The sequence below is a fragment of the Staurois parvus genome, unplaced genomic scaffold, assembly GCF_062004578.1.
Source record: "Staurois parvus isolate SC_StPar_1 unplaced genomic scaffold, SC_StPar_1.0 ptg000264l, whole genome shotgun sequence".
Lineage (NCBI taxonomy): Eukaryota > Metazoa > Chordata > Amphibia > Anura > Ranidae > Staurois > Staurois parvus.
Window position 1 is genome coordinate 9,082,883 of NW_028318060.1, and position 19,063 is coordinate 9,101,945.

The window sequence follows — 19,063 nt, forward strand, 5'->3', positions numbered from 1 at the left end:
CCAGCCACACTGCCAGATGCTGGATGGGGTACGAGGTTGTATTTCTGTTTAGGGCAGTTTACCCCCATGAACTAATGCCTGGAATGTACACTGCTTGCATTGTGGGCATTAATCCCTGGGTACATACTGCTCGAAACATACATATCGCTAAATGTACCGCCCGGCGGCAGCAGCTGTCAGACTTTGAGTATGACAGGCTCCAGCAGCAGGGTTCACCTGTGCCTAACAATGCTCAGTGCAGTGTGTAGGCCTTAGGAACAATGAACATAAGAAGCTCCTTACATCTTTTTCATGTATGGTGGTGAGTTTTTGATGGATTATGTATCCAGTAGTAAAATGGAAGATGCACTTGCTGGAAATTGTACCACAAAATGCAACAAGCAGGGTTTAAAATACTGCACTGAAGAGCTTGGAAGATGACAAGTAACCAGTTCACCTATCCTATCTATAGCATAAAGCTCTAAAATACTTGGTGCCAACTGTAATGTTCTAGTCACACAGCCAACCTCTTCTGCAATGCTGCTGACTGTGTAATGTAGTAATGAACTTTGATTAGCTGAAGATTTAGATCTGTAGAATTACAGATGAATATATTAGACCATCGTTTTTCAACCAGGGTGCCTTGACGTTTCTACAGAGGAGCCTTGGCAAAATGCCTAAAAATTGGCCAAAAATTGTGTACAAGTCAGAAGATTGATCAAGCCTACCTTTTTAATTACACAAAGCCACAGGTTTTCATTGTGCACTATTACAACCTTCTAACCTCTGGCATCCTAACAACCAATGATGCCATCTGTTGATAGCCTACACAGAATCCTTGTTTTACCCTCCCCTTCCCCTCTCTGTGAGTAATAGGGTCAAATTAGCTGAGCGATAGAAAGAAAAAGAGGGAGAAGAGAAACATTGGCATACTATTCAGTTTCAATGTGCAAAAGTGTATTCTATTTTCTTTGGAAGAATAAATCCCCTCTAACATTGGGTGTCCCTACATGTGTGAGTGTTGCTGCATTAGTTAAAATTAGAATATGTTTGTTATATGTTAGAATGGGATGCCTTGAGTCTCCATAATTTTAAAGGGTGCCTCAAGATTGCTCATAACTTTTAAAGGGTGCTTGACTGAAAAAAGGTTGAGAAGCACTGTATTAGACATGGACAAATATGTAAAAATAAATAAAAAGGAGCTAGGATTAAACTTAAAGTACAATTCCTGGTTTATGTGGCGCTGTGTTTCACAGCATTAGGGGCAACTTCCTGACTGCAGTCAGAACTAATCGAGAGTCAGGCTGAATGCTTCTCCTGAATGGGGAGAAATCTTATATCCCCAAAGGGAAAAGTGTGCCTTCATTGTCCTGCCTCTACACCTTGGCCAATCATAGGAGGCCTTGTACTCACTTTAATAAAAGTACAAAGCTTATCATGAACGACAGAGAAGCAATAAGCCAGACTATCTAGTTCTCAAACTGCTGTGAAACACAATACCGCTTACTGTTATGTAGATAATGCTACCACAGTATATTACAGCATACACCTTAGCTGCATAGTCATGTAAATTAATAGTTTGTTTGGGACCATATTGGGCCAAACAAATCTACTTTAAAGCTACACTCTAGGCCAGCAATGGGCAAACTACCTTTTAATCCGGCCCGTGGAGCGTGATGCTGTCAGGATGTGTGTAGGCGGGGCAGCGTGACGAACGTGAGGGGAGCTAGGCTCCTCTCATAGTCCGCCCTGAAGACCGGAACAGCGCGGGAACACGGCGAGAGGAACGCGCGGAGCAAAGGTAAGGGGATGAATTACTATGGGGGATGAATTACTATATGGGGGATTAATTACTATGCTTACTATGGGGGAATATTACTATACTTACTATGGATGACACATACACATCATTCATCTACTCTTGGTCCGGCCCCCGGGTCCAATATATGAACCCATTGCGGCCCTCAAGTCAAAAAGTTTGCCCACCCCTGCTCTAGGCAGATATACACCAGTTATTTATAACAACATGACCACCAACAGGTAAAGTGAATAATATTTGACAATCTTGTTACAATGACATCTAAAAGTGGGTGGGATATATTAGGCAGCAATTGAACATGTTGTCCCTGAAGGTTATATGCTGAAAGCAGAAAAATTGGGCAAATGTAAGGATTGGAGTGACTTTGACGGGGGCCAAATTGTAGTGGCTAGACAACTGGGTCGCAGCAACTACAAAACTGCAGCTTTTGTTGGATGTTCACTGCAGTGGTCAGGACCTGCCAAAGTGGTCCAAAGACAGAAAACTGACGTAGAGGTCATGCTCCCCATGTGCATCATAGGCTAGCTTGTGTAGTCTGTGATTCAATAGATGAGCTAATGTAGCTCAAATTGCAGAAAAGGTAAATGTTAGTTCCAGCACATCACAGTTTGTTGTGTATAAGGTTGCATAGCTACAGACTGGTCAGGGTACCTGTGCTGACCCTTGTTAAATTACAATGGGTATGTGAGCATCAGATCTGGACCAATAGAAGTAGGTGGCATGGTCTCATAAACCATGCTTTGTTTTACATCATGCAAGTGGATGGTCAGGTGCCTGTGCGATGCTAACCTGGGAAAGAGGTAGAGACTGTAGAGGCAGTATGGTGCTTTGGGCAATGTTCTGTTAAACTTAGGGTTCCATCACTCATGCAGAAGTTAATTTGGAGTGTTTTGGCAGCACAAGTGGGATCTGCTCATAAATATGTGGGGGGTCAGTGCTATGGGTGATTAGTGTATAACACACGATGAATAAAACTCTGCTTTGCCAGTTTTTGTTTTATCCAGCTGTATTTCTATATTTACTCAGTGCAACTTAGAACATCCAAGTGAAAGATCTAACTCTTAAAAAAAAAAAAAAAAAAGTTTAAAAGCAAAAAATGATCACCACCTTGTGTCAGTTGAACCACCTTTTTCTTTAATCACAGCCTTTAGTCTGTTGGGCTGTGTCTCTACTAACTTTGTACATCTAGACTTTGCAATGTTTGCCCAGTCCTCTTTGCAGAACCTCTGAAGTTCAGTTAAATCTGACTGTTTGTGATCATATTCAAGTCATTCTACAGATTTCCAATTGGATTTAAGACTTTGCTCTGACTAGGCCATGCAAGGGCATTCACCTTTTTCTGCTTCAACCACTGTGTTCTCATTTTTGCTGTGTGCTTTGGGTCATTGTCATGTTGAAAGGTAAACCTTCCTATCGACAACTTTCTGGCAGAGGGCAACAGATTTAACTTAAGAACGTGACGGCATTTTGCCCCATTCATTTTTCCTTCTATCCTGACAAGTGCCTCAGTCCCTGCTGCAGAGAAACAGCCCATTACAGGAAATTACCACCTCCATGCTTTACTGTAGGAATAGTGTCATTTGGATGGTGAGCTGTATTGGATTAACCAGATATAACGTTTTATGTTGAGGCCAAATAATTATTCTCATCTGACCATATCACCACTTTCCATGTGGCCTCAGAACCTCCAAGGTGCATTTTGGCAAAGCTTAGTTGTGACTGCATGTGGTCCTTCTTGAGGAGTTGCTTTTTTTTCTTGCAACCCTCCCATACAAGCCACATTTGTGGAGAATTTGTGACATTGTCACCTGCACACTCTTTTGTCATAAATTATTGCAACTGCTTCAGAGTAGATGTAGGCCTCTCTGCCCAGTTTCCTCCTGGCTCTTTCATCCAGTTTGGAGCAACGTTCTGATCCAGGGAGAGTCTGTACTGTGCTAAATACCTTACACTTCTTAATAATAGACTTCACTGTGTTTGTAGGCATTGATAAAGCCTTTGAAGTTTATTGGTTTTTGTTTATCTCCTGACTTGTTCCTGTCCACAACTTAATCCCCAAGATGTTTTGACAGTGCCTTGCCACCCATAGTTGATTGTTTGCTGCAGTTGCACTACCAAGGACTGAAATATTCCAGTAACGCTCTTTTCATGCTGAGCTAATCAAAGTGACCACAGCTGATCACAGTTGAAAGTCAAATGACTTTGTGTGCCATTGAGAAGGTGATTAGCAACACCTGATTTTTGTTCTCAAGTCATTTTTAGAAGGGGCGTGATCCTTTTTTCCAACTTTTTTTTTTTTTTTTTTCCTGAGATGTTGGTGTTCTATCTTTCACTTGGATTTTATAAGGTGCACTGAGTAAATACAGCTGGATAAAACAAAACCTGTGTCTGTCTTCATTTCAGGCTGCAAAGCAACAAAATGTGATTATTTTAAAAGGCTGGTGATTCTTTTCTGTAACCATTGTGCATAATAAAATGCAAGCTACATTTGACTTGCCTTCAGCCTATTGCAGTCTTTACACTGCAGAGCATAGACTGGCAGAGGGAGAAGTAGCACAAGCAGAGTGACAGAAAACAAACTCACCATTCTGCTTCTGCTTTTTTCACGATTCCCTTGCAGGCTCTGGAAGAGACCATACCTGTTTCACTAAACTGCAGTCCAGCGCTAAATATAAAAAATACTTTTATTACAAAACATGGAAAAACACGTGTTTATAGACACTTTTTATTACAAAATGTGGATTAATGATCCATTGCGGTAACCATGCCTTTTTTGCATGCTCTTTGAGAGGGCAAGCTTTTCTTTGGCAAGTCCTTTGATGAATACATTGAGGCAACTACTGGTGGGAGAGGACACAGGCCCGATTATTCAGCCTCCTAATTAGAGTACACTCTGTTCACATCTGTGTGGATTTTATTTTACTTGTGTTGCTTGCTAACAAAATTGAAGTCTCATGGAGTAGGCAGGGATATATAGGAACTCTAGGAGGTGGACCCAGCTAATAATTTTGCCAATGTCCAATCACCTGAAGGTAGTGGCAACCCATAGTATCGGATTCAAATCCTGTGCCCTGCATAGATTTTCAGGACACAGGATTTACAGGTGTGTCAAAATTGCTTTATTCTTGAACAGCAAAACCTGCTAGCATTCAAATAAAATCTGATATTTATGAATCATTCTTATACACATATTTGTGTACCTAGTTGCTATCTTTGTCTCAGAATGTGTGAAAAGCTGTTGGTTACAACTTTTTAATGTAGACTGAATTTACTTTGTGTGTTACTCAGTGTTTTTTTGTTTTTTGTTTTTTTTTTTTCTCCCCCCTCCTCATTTAGTGCCACCTGGCCAGATGGTGTTCGACGTTTAGCCAGAAATTACTTGAAAGATCCGTTGATGGTGTATGTTGGAACACTTGATTTGGCTGTAAGTGGTAGTCTTAAGGTCTCAAAAATTATAAGTACTGTACATGTAAAAGAGTATCAATTTCTTCATTTTTGGCACAGGATTGCTTTTCACTTAGGGGGTCATCATTTTACATAATTTTCTTAGTGAAAATTTGCTGTTACCATTCATTTTAAGCCTATACTGCTTAAAATATATGGTAAGAAGTAGTATGTTCTGCAATGCATTTAAAGAAAAAAAAATTGATTAACATTATTTTCCTGTTAGGCTCCTGATACCTGACCAGGGTATATGAGCAATGAAAACCGTCACCAATCTTAAAGGATAAGTTCACCTTTTTCATATTTGGGGTGCAACATGTTACGAACGGAGTGGTCCCAGCTCCCTGTTGTGACATCTAGCGGAGGATCTTCTTCCTACTAGCTGTCTCAATTGCTTTAAAAAGCATAAAAGAATAAACTACATGTTTCAACCGCTTTAGCTGCTGTCAGCTTGTAGTTCTCAATGAACTTCCACGGCACTGTGGAGTGCCATGGTGGTTCATTAAATCTTGCTGTCATTAGATCTGCTTGCCATCACATCCCATATGGGTAAACGGATATACTGACAGGTCTGCAGGAGACCTGCATAACACCAGCTATCTGATCACTGGTACAGTGCTTTAGAGGCTCCAGAAACAAAAAATGTGCATTTTGTGATTTTTCTTTGTAAAAAGCTGAACTAATCCTATAATTCATACCTAAGGCTGAGCAGAGATGAGCATCCCAGCCTTGGAACTTTAAACATTCAGGAATTTCTGGATTAGTAATTTCCCCATGTTCACGGAGACATCATAGAGGTTTATTAGTATATTAGATATATAGTATTCAATCTAAGGGATGTCCTATAAAATGTGGAAACTGAGGGCACCTTACATTTTACTGCTTAAATGCTGGCCTCATGACTGTGTTTCAGGAAAAGCAACTGCAGTAAAAACTAGAAAGGTTTTCCCACTCTGTGCAATGTAAATCCCTTTGTATTGGCTTGTGTAGTTGTAGCAGTTTAAAGTTTTTGGGGGGAGCTTGCTGTTATGTAAATGCTACATGAATCATCTGCCCTTATTTAGGATGGCCACAGCCGGAAATGCTAGGGGTTGTTTTCCTAAGTGATTTCTCAGCAAGATAAAGCATGAGACATGAAAGGAGTGGGTTTGTTTTGAATATTAAAAATAAATTAAATACCGGTTTTGGTTTGTGGTGCTCAGCTACAGTGCAGTTCTGCTTTAAGTAGGTCTTCGTAACCTCTAGTTTTCCTATCTACTAACTGGAGATGATGATTTTTTAATCTGGAGCAATAATAGTCCCACTTTGTAGAGCTACATGGTTTGCAACATGTGTTGGTACATTTACCAGAATGAGCACTAGAGATTCTTGAATCTGGCGCATGTCATTTTAAGGGGTCGTGCCTCCAGAAAACTTTTGGTAGTGCTTTATTGAATTTCACTAGAGTGCTTCCACTGCTTCAGGAGAGATACCAAAACATTTGCATTCACCACTGCCATACACAGGATGTCGCCTCCTGATGCAGTCACGTGTTCCCTCTCTGTGCACGCCTCCCCGTACCGCCCTCTGAGTTTACTGGATCTACAACTACAATGGAGGCATGAGGTATCAATGCGTACTATCAGTGCGCATTGAAAACCACATTGGGCGGATATACATCCACCACAATATTTGCAGCAGAACTCCATTGAAGAAACCCTGTTATGAGCAGTGCAGAGAAGCATACTTTTAATTACTGCACTGTTCCTCACCGGTCCTTCTCTTCTGTCTATCCCAGGCTTTTGTATGTGATAAATAATAAATATCACTTAGGATGGACAAGAGAAGGACTAGCTGGGATCAAGGGGAAAAGGTATGTTACAACAGTATGTCAAAAAACAAACAAAAATTCCCAGCTCACTTTACAGCCTGCAACTGACCAAATTACCCTGTTTAACAGTTCACTTTAATACAAGGTGTTAAGTTTGCACACAAATTTATGCGTAAGCCGCAGAGGCCACACCACGGCAGCTCCGTGTACTACAGTTCTAACTCTATCAATTTTGAGTCTCCAAAGTTGGAGCACATCTATAATAATGGGTAGATGAAGTGCCGTATGCCTGGAGAGAGTCCACCCCTTCCTAAACGTATAGGGATGCATTGGACACCCAGCGGTAGCACAATGGCAGCGAAGATATGCAGTTTGTCCCCTCACCTATTACCAGCCTTACAAACAATTGGCAACCACCCCCACCTATAACTAACGTTTGTAGCTGAGAGCACATGGATAGGTGACGCATGTCAAAAAACAGCAAACAAAAATTCCCAGCTCACTTACCAGCTAGCATGCATCAAACTGAATTAGCTTAACAGTTAGTACACTGGGGTGCTGTGATGTGACCTCTGAAGCTTACACATATATTTTCAGATGTGTGCAATCTAAACCCCTTGTTTTAACGTGAAGTGATGGACAGGGTGATTTTGGTTTGTTGTAGACTGGCTGGTAAGTGAGCTGGAATTTGTTTTTTCACATGCGTCAGCCTTCCATGTGCTCCTTGTTGCAAAGGCCAGTTATAGGTTAGGATGGCAGCCACTTGTTTTTACTGTTAGAGAAGGTATCCAGTGTGTTCCCTTACCAATTCACCGTCAATGTAGGGGGGGAGGGCATAACGCAGAACTTCCCCTTTTTAAGGTGAAGTTCCACTTTAATGCTTTTTTAATTTTATATCTACAGCTCGTTGATCAAAGCCAATGTTCCATGAGCTGTAGGACTGAAATTTATTTTCAGGGTTTTCCCCAAGAGTTCAAACTTTTTGCCAATGGTTACTGCATGCAAGGTAAAAAGGTTCAGAAACCCTGCTCTAGAGAATTAGTATGCACGTTCGATAACGGAACCAAGGATGTGAGGTTCTGCTCACCTCACTCTGTACTTCTTGCTGTCCAGAGTAAAGGTACCTTTATCAGGGTCACAGCCATAGAAACCTGACACATGATTACTCCAAAAACAAAAAAAAACAAAATTTCAAAAAAAGAGAAACTTTGGAAGGGTACTGTTATTTTGATCTGCTGTGCATGTGCAACTACCAAATATGTGACTGTTTTGAAACCATATTAAACCCAAAACTTAAATTGTAATACATTTGCAGCATACCAATCATTACATGTGGTGGCTGCATTAGCTAGCATTTTTAGACTTTTTTTTTCCCCCTCTGTTCTCACCTGGTGATCTGGCCAGTAACACCCCACATGTATTAGCATGCCCCTATTCTGGACGAAGGAGCACAGGGGACATATTTTAACAGCAGCATTGTGGCAGGACCATCAGCTGAGAAAAAAGGGAAAAAAGCCTATGAAAAGAAATCTAATGCAGCCCTCACATATTAGTATTGATGCGCTGCAATTAAATACATTTTTTTGGGGGGTTTAATACCTCTTTAAGTTAAAACTCAAGTAATTCTTGTAATAGTTACACTTCGGTTTGTGTCTTTCACATTTTATCTTTCAGGCTGTTAATACAGTAGAACAGAGAGTTTTATTGATTGAAAGCGAAGACAAAAAAGCTTTTACTATTGATTTCGTTTACTCACTAAAACCTGAGGACAAAGCATTAATATTTGTTGGAAAAAAAGCGATGTAAGTATGGTGATAGTTTATAATGAAATGTATATGGTGCTGTGTCACAATAAAAAGAGGCCATGGTGGCAGATTATGATTATCACTTAAGTCCTGCAAATAAGTAGCCCATCATTTAAAGGCAGCTCTGGCGGCTGCAAGTCTCTAGCGCTGTTCCCGTTCGATTCAAGATGTCACAGCAGCAACTTCTCATCTGGGTTGAGTGATGCCAAATGTCATGCAGCCCACTTTCTGTGAGACTTGGCTGTTAAAGTGGTTGCAAAGGCTCAAGGTTTTTTACCTTCTTGTATTCTATGCATGAAGGTAAAAAATCTCTGCAGGATCTCTCCCAGCCAATACTCACCTAAGCCACCTAAGCCATCTCTCGATCCTGCGATGTGTACTGGAGTCTCGGCTATCTCTGGACTCCCTATCCTCATTGTCTGAGACAGAAGTGGAAGCCATTGGTACCCGCTGCTGTCGGTCATAACCATTGAGCCAATGAGCTGAGAGAGGGGGCAGGGCCAAGCTGCGACTCCATGTGTGAATGGACACATGGAGCTGCAGGTGCCACCATAGGAGTGCAGGGGCACCCGACAGAAGGGAGGGGCCTAGAGCGCCAGCGTGGGACCCAACAAGAGGAGGATCTTGGCTGCTCTGCAAAACCACTGAACACAGCAGGTTAGTATAACATGTTTGTTAATGAAACAAAAATCATAAGCCTTTAGAATCACTTTAAGGCCCCCTTGGGGGCTGCGTAATCATTCTGATCAGGGTCTGCAGTACTCCTGGCACTCAGAGCAGAAATGTTGGATGTAAAAGTTACCCCTGAGTAATGCCTGCTGTTGATTAACTTTTGACCTCTGACCTTTATAAATGCATGCTCTCTGGGGGAATGGGGCAAAAAACTAATTGCATCCAGGCCTTAAAGTGCAAATCTACCCTTTTGATAGCCTAGATACTTGCTAGGCAGTAGTTCTCTAGAACATTAACTTTTTTCTTTATTGTAAATCCAAAATATGTATATACATCATTTGGTCCATGACTTGTATGGAAATGTATATTCTCATTAAGAAACTTTTTTTTTTATTTTTTCAGTGCTGATGATTTGGCAAGTGACCTTTGTATTCAGGGAATCCCTGTTCAGTCATTACATGGCGATAGAGAACAGCGTGATAGGGAAGAGGCCCTGGATGAGTTCAAGACGGGTAAGATGTGCAGTTTTTTAAAATGAAACTATAATAAAAGACAAACCTGTGCTGCTGTTCCCTTTTAATCTTCCTGAACTAGTTGCCAAAACAGCTGAAGTTCTTTATTGTGTCGCTTTGTCTCCCAGAGTCTAAAAAATATTAAAAGTATTAACTACCTAGCTCTGGATTGTGTGACTTTGCATGACTGGTAGGAACACGTTTCTTCATAAACAAGGACTTCTGTGCTAAATTAAATAGTTTCAGTGAAACGCTGCAGAAAATGCTGGCACAATGTAACAACCTGAATGTGAAGATGAACATTTAATGCTCACTTTAAAGAGTAACTCCACTTTTCTTAATCAGTTCCGCGCTACAGGGCGGCACAGGTGTGCAAAATCCCCTGTATATATACGTAATTTTACTCTCCTGGGTAGGGGGCACATGCGCACGCCCTACCCGCGGCACCATTCGAGGCCTCGGCTGGCTTTCACCGGGTCCCGGCCAATGATTTCTTGCCGGCACCCGGTGATCACAGAGTATCTGCCTTGGGGGATAGACTTGCATATAAACAATACAAATCTCTCCACTGTCAGCTTCTGCACTCTACTTTATTTGGCTCTGCATAGCAGAGCCATAAAAAGCAGTGTGCTTACAGTGAAGCGCACACACTGCCCCCATAGTGAAACGGCACACAGTAAACCCTTTGATCGCACCACGTTAACCTCTTTCTACCCAGTGCAATTAGTACAGTATCAATAGTACAGTGTCAGTGCTTTTTGTTAGCACTGATCACTGTATTGGTGTCACTGGGGATGTCAGTGACACCAAGTCAGTTCCCCCAGTGTCAGAATGCCAACCGCAGTTCCGTTATAAGTCGTTGATTGCCGCCATTACTAGTCAAACATAAATAAATTCCAGTATATATACCGCCATTTGTAAACGCTATGCCTTTCTCGTAAACCAATCAATTTACACGTATTGGGATTTTTTTTTTTTTTTTAATTTTTACTGGTCATGTTTAATAGCAAAAAGTAAAGTTTTTGGGGTGTTTTTTTTTTTGGTTTTTTTTTTTAATAGTGCAAAAAATAAAAACCTCACAGATCTCACTGTAAGAAATCTCAATTTGTGGAGGAAAAAAAGGACATACGTTTAATTTGGGAGCAGTGTTGCATGATCGCGCAATTAAAGTAGCACAACACCGTATTGCAAAAAATGGTCTGGTCAGGAATGGGGGGGGGGGTGCTGCATTATTTTCTTTGCTCATATGAGGAAAGTTGGTGTCTGCATCCCTTACCCTTAGGGAGTATTTCACCAAAAATACAATTCCTATTGCAGAGGATTCCTAAAATTGTACTGGTATCTTAGTGCAGACTTTTTTGAGGAAATCGGTGAGCCATTCACAGAATCAGAAAATGACATTTCTGGGAAATTCTGTACACCACCTGTGTATTGCATTGAATTTTACAGAATTTCAGTGGCTGCGGATTGAAAAGGAACATTACTTTTTAATAACAATAAATGACAGTATGGATTGTGTAGCAATTGTATGATATGTGCTATAATTTTTATTTTTTTTTCCCACAAAAGTTGCCCTTTAACAAGACATGGGCATTATTGTGCTGTTTCAGTGTGAAATCTTTTTTTTTTTTTTGTTCCTTTAGGCGCAGTGAGAATATTAGTGGCTACTGATTTAGCTTCCCGTGGGCTAGATGTGCATGACATTACACATGTTGTAAACTATGATTTTCCTCGCAACATTGAAGAATATGTGCACAGAGTTGGTCGCACTGGAAGAGCTGGGTAGGTATTTGATAGTCCTATTGGCATAAAAAGTCTACTGATGTCTTGAATGTTTTGGGATGCCTAAATGTCTATTTTCTTTATTATAGACGCTTGGGAGAATCAATTACTTTGGTAACAAAAAATGACTGGAAAATTGCAAGAGAACTGATTAACATACTGGAACGTGCAAACCAAGTAAGAGAGCAGAGTGTTTATTGTTTAGTCTGACTTGAAGCAAATTTTTCTCGAGTTCTAGAGAAATAAGAATAAGTCTTGTTGGGCTATGAGAGTTAAGGTGCAATAATTCACATACTTTCTGCGTGTGTATGAAGCGTTTTTTTTTATTTCATCAGCAATTAAGGGGATACAGAGCTCGTCTCTCTAAACGCCACCTTTTTAAAGATAAAACTGTACACTGATTCCATTGTTCCGTTTTTGTCTCTGTCTACCTTATAGAGAGGGTACAGAAGTAAGGGAGTAGATGCATAATAGAATAAAACTAGAGTGACATTACCCCTTTAGTGTCAGATTTGCTGATGCCTGGAATGTGGTTAGGGAGTGATTTTTGTCTTTGTACTCTTACTTTCACTGCATTGTCATTTTAGGAAGTACCAGAAGAGCTTCTTGAAATGGCAGAGAGGTATGAACACCATAAGAAGAAGAAGGCAAGTGAGCGAAAAATGGTGCCCAGGCAAGCACGATGGCGGGACTTTACCTTCTAGGTTGGTGTATGATTCAATATTTCTAATGTTACTGTATATTTCACTGTTAAGTCAGCCAAAAAAAGTGCTTAAACACAAGCCACTAAACCCCCCCAAGCAACTGTGTTGATATCAACCAATATAGTGTACAAACACATAATTACAGTGCTAATAACTGCCTCAAAGAACTTTAATACAAGAACATCCAAGTTATACGCAATAGCATTAATACAAATGTATCCTAAACAATCAGTATTGTATAAGTACATGGAGCTGTGGTCCGAGAACGGCCCGATCAGCGCTACTGCCCAGACCGCCAGACTAGAATGACAGATCCGCCACTCAGCAGGGCAGTTGTCCTGGCTGATAGCACGTGTGCGACCCACCCATTGTACCTCACTTTCTCTCCCAGATCCCTACCTGTCCACAAGTGCACGCCCCGCCCCCTTCAGCAAGGATTTTGGCAAGGTCTTGCCTCCCGCTCCTGTCTGCCCTCAAGGTAGGGTGTGTTCTTTCAGGGGCACTCTGATGGACACATTTATATTAAGGGGCACTCTGATGGGACATTTATATTAATATTAAGGAGCACTGTTAATGTTAAAGGGTAATGCTGATGGGCGCAACATAGTGCCCCTTAGCATACAATGTGCCTGTCAGAGTGCCCCTTAACATAAATGTGCCCATCAGCATGCCACTTATTTTATGATAAGGGTCATTCTGATGGGCACATACTGTGGAAAAGGGCACTCTGGCTAGTACCAAACGCTGGCCAAGGAGAAGGCAAAATGCTGGACCATCTCATGTTCCAGGAAGTAGTTGTGCCAGTACCCTTCAAGACAGGATTAAAGGTTTCCTTTCAAATCTGTTAACAGTACTAAAGTCCAAAGTCATATTCTGGACCTAAAAATTTTCAACAAATACCTTCAAACTCCCAAATTTTGTTACTGCCACTCTGATACAAGGTAAATACCTGGCATCTGTATACATCCAAGATGCTTATCTGCATATCCCCTTTAATCCACCTCATTCGTGCTTTCTGTGCTTTGCAGTAGCAGGCAGGCATTTAAAGTTAGTTGCACTGACTTTTGACCTATCCTCTGCTCCCATACTATTCGCAAAGATCTTAACACCTCTTGCTATTCTAAGGCGGGCCATAGATCATTAAATTTTCTTTACTGCAACCATGGGCTGCAAGTGACAGGACACCCTCCCTTCTGTTCCATTGTTACTCTGCATTGCTTGCTGCAAAATTGTGGATTCACCGAGTTGCATATTGTTATAAGGTAGGCTTCTATGGGGCAAGTGCTCAAAAGCTTTGCAAGTGTCTAACACCTGAAGCTACGAGCCTAAAACCCAGGGTCTATGGATACTCATGTGCCATAGTCCCAAGATATATTTTACAGGTAACTTTTTTAGACTACAGTGCAGGACACAGGTCCCACCTATCTTTTCCCTGTCATCTCATTACTGCTTGCTAACTAAACTGGAGCCTCACAAAATAGGCAGGGGTCATACGGGTACACTGGTAGGCAGTCCCACAAAAGCTTTTGCCAGAGTCCAATCTCTTGAAAGTAGCAGCGTATAACGTAGTCTAAGAATCAATTGCTGTGTCCAGTACTGTACTCCAAAATATGGAAGTCTCAGGTATGTAAAAATTCCTATTCTTTCTGTGATGAGATCTAATATTTCCTTTTGGTATTGAGAAATGCAAATGCTTGGTACAGATAAATAGTTGGTTAGGAATAGTGTTTTTAACAGGTTTTGACTTCCCTTGGCTCAAATATGAAATGTAAAATAGCCCTAAATAGATATAATGGGATCAGGAAACCTTTTGTAGTATACAGCTTTATTTAGTGTTGATATCATATGCAAAGTCTACCTTTTTTATATAAAATAAATGGAGTGGACTGTTTTTGTCATCGTATACTGTTCTTGTTATGGTGTCAGGCATAAGCAAAGATGCAGTGTTCTGTTCTAGGTTTTGGGTATGTGAATGGTGGGCTGAGGCAGACTTTTTGTAAAAGGGAATCCTTCTTGACGCTACCCTTCCCTGATGGCTGCGGTCTCCTGCAATGTTTACAAGGTTTTGGGAAAATCTTTACTGCAAAATACAGTAGCTCCCTATAGACCTTTTTAGTTAACTACAGTCAGGTCCATAAATATTGGAACATCAACACAATTCTAACATTTTTGGCTCTATACACCACCACAATGGATTTGAAATGAAACGAACAAGATGTGCTTTAACTGCAGACTGTCAGCTTTAATTTGAGGGTATTTACATCCAAATCAGGAGAATGGTGTAGGAATTACAACAGTTTGCATCCTCTTCCAACCAACATACCAGGCCTAACACCACACTCAATACTCTCCTCCTTCTACCCTGTTAACACTGAGGAAGTTGTCAAAGTCCTTTCCAAGGCTCACCTCACCACTTGTCCCCTGGACCCTGTCCCTTCGTGATTATTGTGGCCTCCTTCCCGCTCTATTCTAAACTTTCTAACTCCACATCTTCAACCTCTCACTCTGGTGGCACCTTTCTCCTCCGCTTCTCAAACATGCTCTGGTTACCCCCATACTTTAAATTAAAAAAACCCTCACTGGACCCCACCTGTTTGAATAACTTAAGACCCATCTCCCTGCTCCAGTTTGCCTCCAAGCCTCTTGAGTGCCTTGTTCACAACTATATGAATTGCTACCTCACCTACGACAACCTTCTCGACCTTCTACGAGTCTGGCTTCCATCCACAACATTCCACTGAAACTGCCCTACTAAAACTCGTTAACGACCTAACTGCTAAAACTAATTGCCACTACTCCATACTCGTACTCCCTAGACCTTCCGCTGTTTTTGACACCATCGATCACCTGCTCCTTCTCGGTAAACTCCACTCCCGTGGCCTCTGTGACTCTGCTCTCTCCTGGTTCTCCCCTTACCTTTCTCAGTGCACTTTCATCGTCACATACAACAGCAATTCCTTTCTTTTGGGGTACCCCAAGGCTCCATCCTTAAGCCCCTACTTTTCTTTCTGTACACCTCCTCCCAGGGCCAATTGAAAACCTTCCATGGCTTCCAATACCACCTCTGCTGATAACACGCAAATCTATCTCTCCACTGCCCAAGCTCACCCCTTCAATCTCCTCACGTATCCTAAATCTACTAAGCGATATATCAGTATGGATGTCACACCACTCCCTCAAACTCAATCTTTCTAGAATCAAGATTGTAATATTTCCTTTTCCCTGATCCCCCACTCATGACTTTACCATTAAGATGAACAGCACAACCATTGGTCCTTCCCCCTCATGCCAGGGTGCTAGACTTTGACCTCTCATTCGGGCCCCACATCCAGTTACTGGCTAAATCCTGCCACCTCAACCTCTGCAACATTTCCAAAATACGTCCCTTCCTGATTGACACCACAAAACAACTTATCCACGCCTTAGTTATATCCTACCTTGATTACTGCAACTCCCTCTTCACTGGCCTACTGTGACACAGGCTATCCCCCCTTCAGTCTACTATGAATGCTGCTGCTAGACTTATGCACCTTACTAACCGGTCAGCGACTGCTGCCCCTCTCTGCCAATCCTTTCACTGGCTTCCACTAACCCAACGTATAAAATTCTAAATTCTAACCACAACATACAAAGCCATCCACAATACTGCCCCTAGCTACATCACCAACCTCATCCACAGATAACTTTCAAATCGCCAGTTTCGCTCCTCCCAAGACATCTTGCTCTCTAGCGCCCTTGTCACCTCCTCCAGGACTTTTCCAGATTTTCTCCCATCCTCTGTATCTCCCAGGTCCCAGTATGTCTGGTCAGCCCCCACCCTGTCTGCTTTAGGCAATCTTTGAAAACTCACTTATTAAGGGAATCCTACCCCACTCCACCTTAGAACTGTACTTGAGTCACCTCTGCCAGATCATCCCCCGCAGCTATCAGCTTTTGTACCACCTCCCCCTTCCTTTATATTGTAAGCTCCATGAGCAGGGCTCTCCTATTCCTTCTGTACTGAAATGTATTGTAATTGTATTGTCTCCCTCTATATTGTAAAGCACTGCGCAAACTGTTGGCACGATATAAATCTTGTATTCTACTTATAATACTGACCAGCGAATCTTACTAGTGAAGTCTATTTCCTCAGGCATAGCCATGGTAAAAGTGCAGCTCCATTCAACAGTTTAAAACTGTGACATTTTTCGAACCTTGCTGCAATATTTACACAATACCTCCAAAAGATGTTAATATATTCTTTAAAATTAACCCTTTCATGGCAAAGAGAAAACATCCTAACGCCTAAAACCAATTCAAGAGGAGAGAGTATTGGGTCAGGCTGTACAGTGGATTGATCACTGTGCTAGCCAGTCTCAGGCTATCATTTGATCAAAAGCCGCTTCTCCCAGCTCCTAATTGTTAGTACGAGACCCGGGGTTGTCAGCACATGCAGCGCATAGAAAGAGACCCACTTCTGCGACACCACATATATGTACACGCTTGGCGGGAAGAGGTTAAGGAAAAATAGTATTTTTTTTTTTTTTTTTGCAGAGCTTCTTTTCACCATGAGAAATTGACAAGTTTGCACTGACACGAATTAAAAGCTGAATGTTTGGATGTGTAGCACTGCTGATACTATTTATAGAATTGTGTATATCTGTCATTCAATTATGTAAAGCAATAGAACTATTGACAAAATAGGAGCTAATTACAAGCCAACCCAGTGCTGCATTGTGTTGAATAGTTTCTTACATGTTGCAGGTTTACTTCAGGACAGACACATGTTGAAAAACAGGAGTTCAAGTTAAAATGAAGCACTGCTGGGACAGAGATTACTGTTTTGTTTTTACATGAGCTTAAAATAGAGCGGTTTAGAAGATTTGTCACAGTCTCTATGTAACAATTGTTTTTGTTTTCATTTTTTTTCTTTAGCCACTGAGACACTGTGTGGTGAACCATTTTCAATGAATAAAGAACATCCAGAATGAGAACTTCATCGATAGTGTTACTTCGCCAGAGTTTTGAAAATTGTATCCAGCATTTCAGTATTCTGCATATGCCACTGTTGTATAAGAATGTTCCATCAATAAATTTTTACAGTTACATGGTACTCATGTGTTATGTTAACCCATATCTGCTGTGCTTCTGGAAAGCCTCAGTCATAAAAAAAATTACACCGTTCTTCTTAAATCAGGTTTGTGATGTTAGGAAAGTCATGCAGCTGGTTGGTGAGACGCACTTCAAGGCTACTCATTCTGTCCTCCTGTATTGTGCAAGTTCAGACTTGTATTTTTTTTTATTTTTGTATGGTTACAAAGAAAAACAAGAACAAACGGAAATGAGAAGTGTATACAACAATGCAGTAATAAAGACAGCATATATTGGCTGTTTTTTTACATGCACTTGGGAACAACACAGCAGTTTTGTATGTTTTTAAAAAGGGATTTAATGCCAACATGTAACACTGCAAAAGATATTACCTTCCATTTATATTTTAATCATTCATAATTATCTTGTTAAAGTAGAGCTCTGGGCTTCCCCAAATAATTAAGTCAGCAGCTACAAATATTGTAGCTGCTGATTTTTAAATAAGGGCTCTTACCTTGCCCTGGGGGGCAATAATGTACAGCTTAGTAGAACGGTGGAGATGGCCATAGCAATGGCGGGGTGTCCGACTGTCAGTATTGTCGGCTAGCTGACGCGTTCCGGGGTGAGTCCCTTTCCTCAGAGCTGGTCTCTTTCAGCTCTGTGGAAAGGGACTCTTCCCCAAAACATGTCAGCCAACTATGCTGACAGTCGGGACACCCCACCATTGCTATGGCCATTTCCACTGTTCTACTAAGCTGTACATTTATGCTATGTTTGAGTGCGTTTTCATCCCTTTTTATGCTATGTTTGTACAGTTGTGTTAAAAATAATAGCAGTGTGTTGAAAAGAAGTGAATAAAGCTCAAAATCCTTCTAATGGCTTTTATTTCCATACACACAAATGCATTGGAAACACTACACATTCTATTCCAAATCAAAACATGAAGAAAAATATATCAAATTTGTGTTGTTCCTCTAAAAAAAAATTGAAGAAAAGTGAATATTAGACTGTTCAAAAAAATAGCAGTGTTTGTATTCCCTCTTTACAAACCCAAACATTCACTATATAAATTGAAAAATGTTTGAAGATTTTGCTTTCCTTTGAATCACTTAATTAATATTTAGTTGTATAAGCACTGTTTCTGAGAACTGCTGTACATCTGTGTTGCATGGAGTCAACCAATTTCTGGCACCTGTGAACAGGTATTCCAGCCCAGGATGATTGGCCTACATTCCACAGTTCTTCACTATTTTTTGGTTTTGCCTCAGAAACTGCATTTTTGATGTCACCCCACAAGTTTTCTATTGAATTAAGATCCGGGGATTGGGCTGGCCACTCCATAACGTCAATCTTGTTGGTCTGGAACCAAGATGTTGCATGTTTACTGGTGTGTTTGGGGTCGTTGTCTTGTTGAACACCCATTTCAAGGGCATTTCCTCTTCAGCATAAGACAGCATGACCTCGTC

At 41.1% G+C, this 19,063-nt stretch overlaps 1 protein-coding gene across 1 annotated transcript in view; it reads left to right on the forward strand.

Moving 5' to 3' along the window:
* The window catches only part of DDX43 (DEAD-box helicase 43), a 75,205-nt gene extending 57,593 nt beyond the window's left edge, over nt 1-17,612 (forward strand). The window contains exons 12-18 of the mRNA XM_089681305.1: nt 5,135-5,222; nt 8,727-8,854; nt 9,932-10,041; nt 11,685-11,823; nt 11,913-12,000; nt 12,411-12,527; nt 17,442-17,612. Coding sequence (XP_089537431.1) covers nt 5,135-5,222; nt 8,727-8,854; nt 9,932-10,041; nt 11,685-11,823; nt 11,913-12,000; nt 12,411-12,527 — 670 coding nt within the window. The 3' untranslated portion in view covers nt 17,442-17,612. The remainder of the gene's footprint in view (nt 1-5,134; nt 5,223-8,726; nt 8,855-9,931; nt 10,042-11,684; nt 11,824-11,912; nt 12,001-12,410; nt 12,528-17,441) is intronic.
* The last annotated feature ends 1,451 nt before the right edge of the window (nt 17,613-19,063 follow it).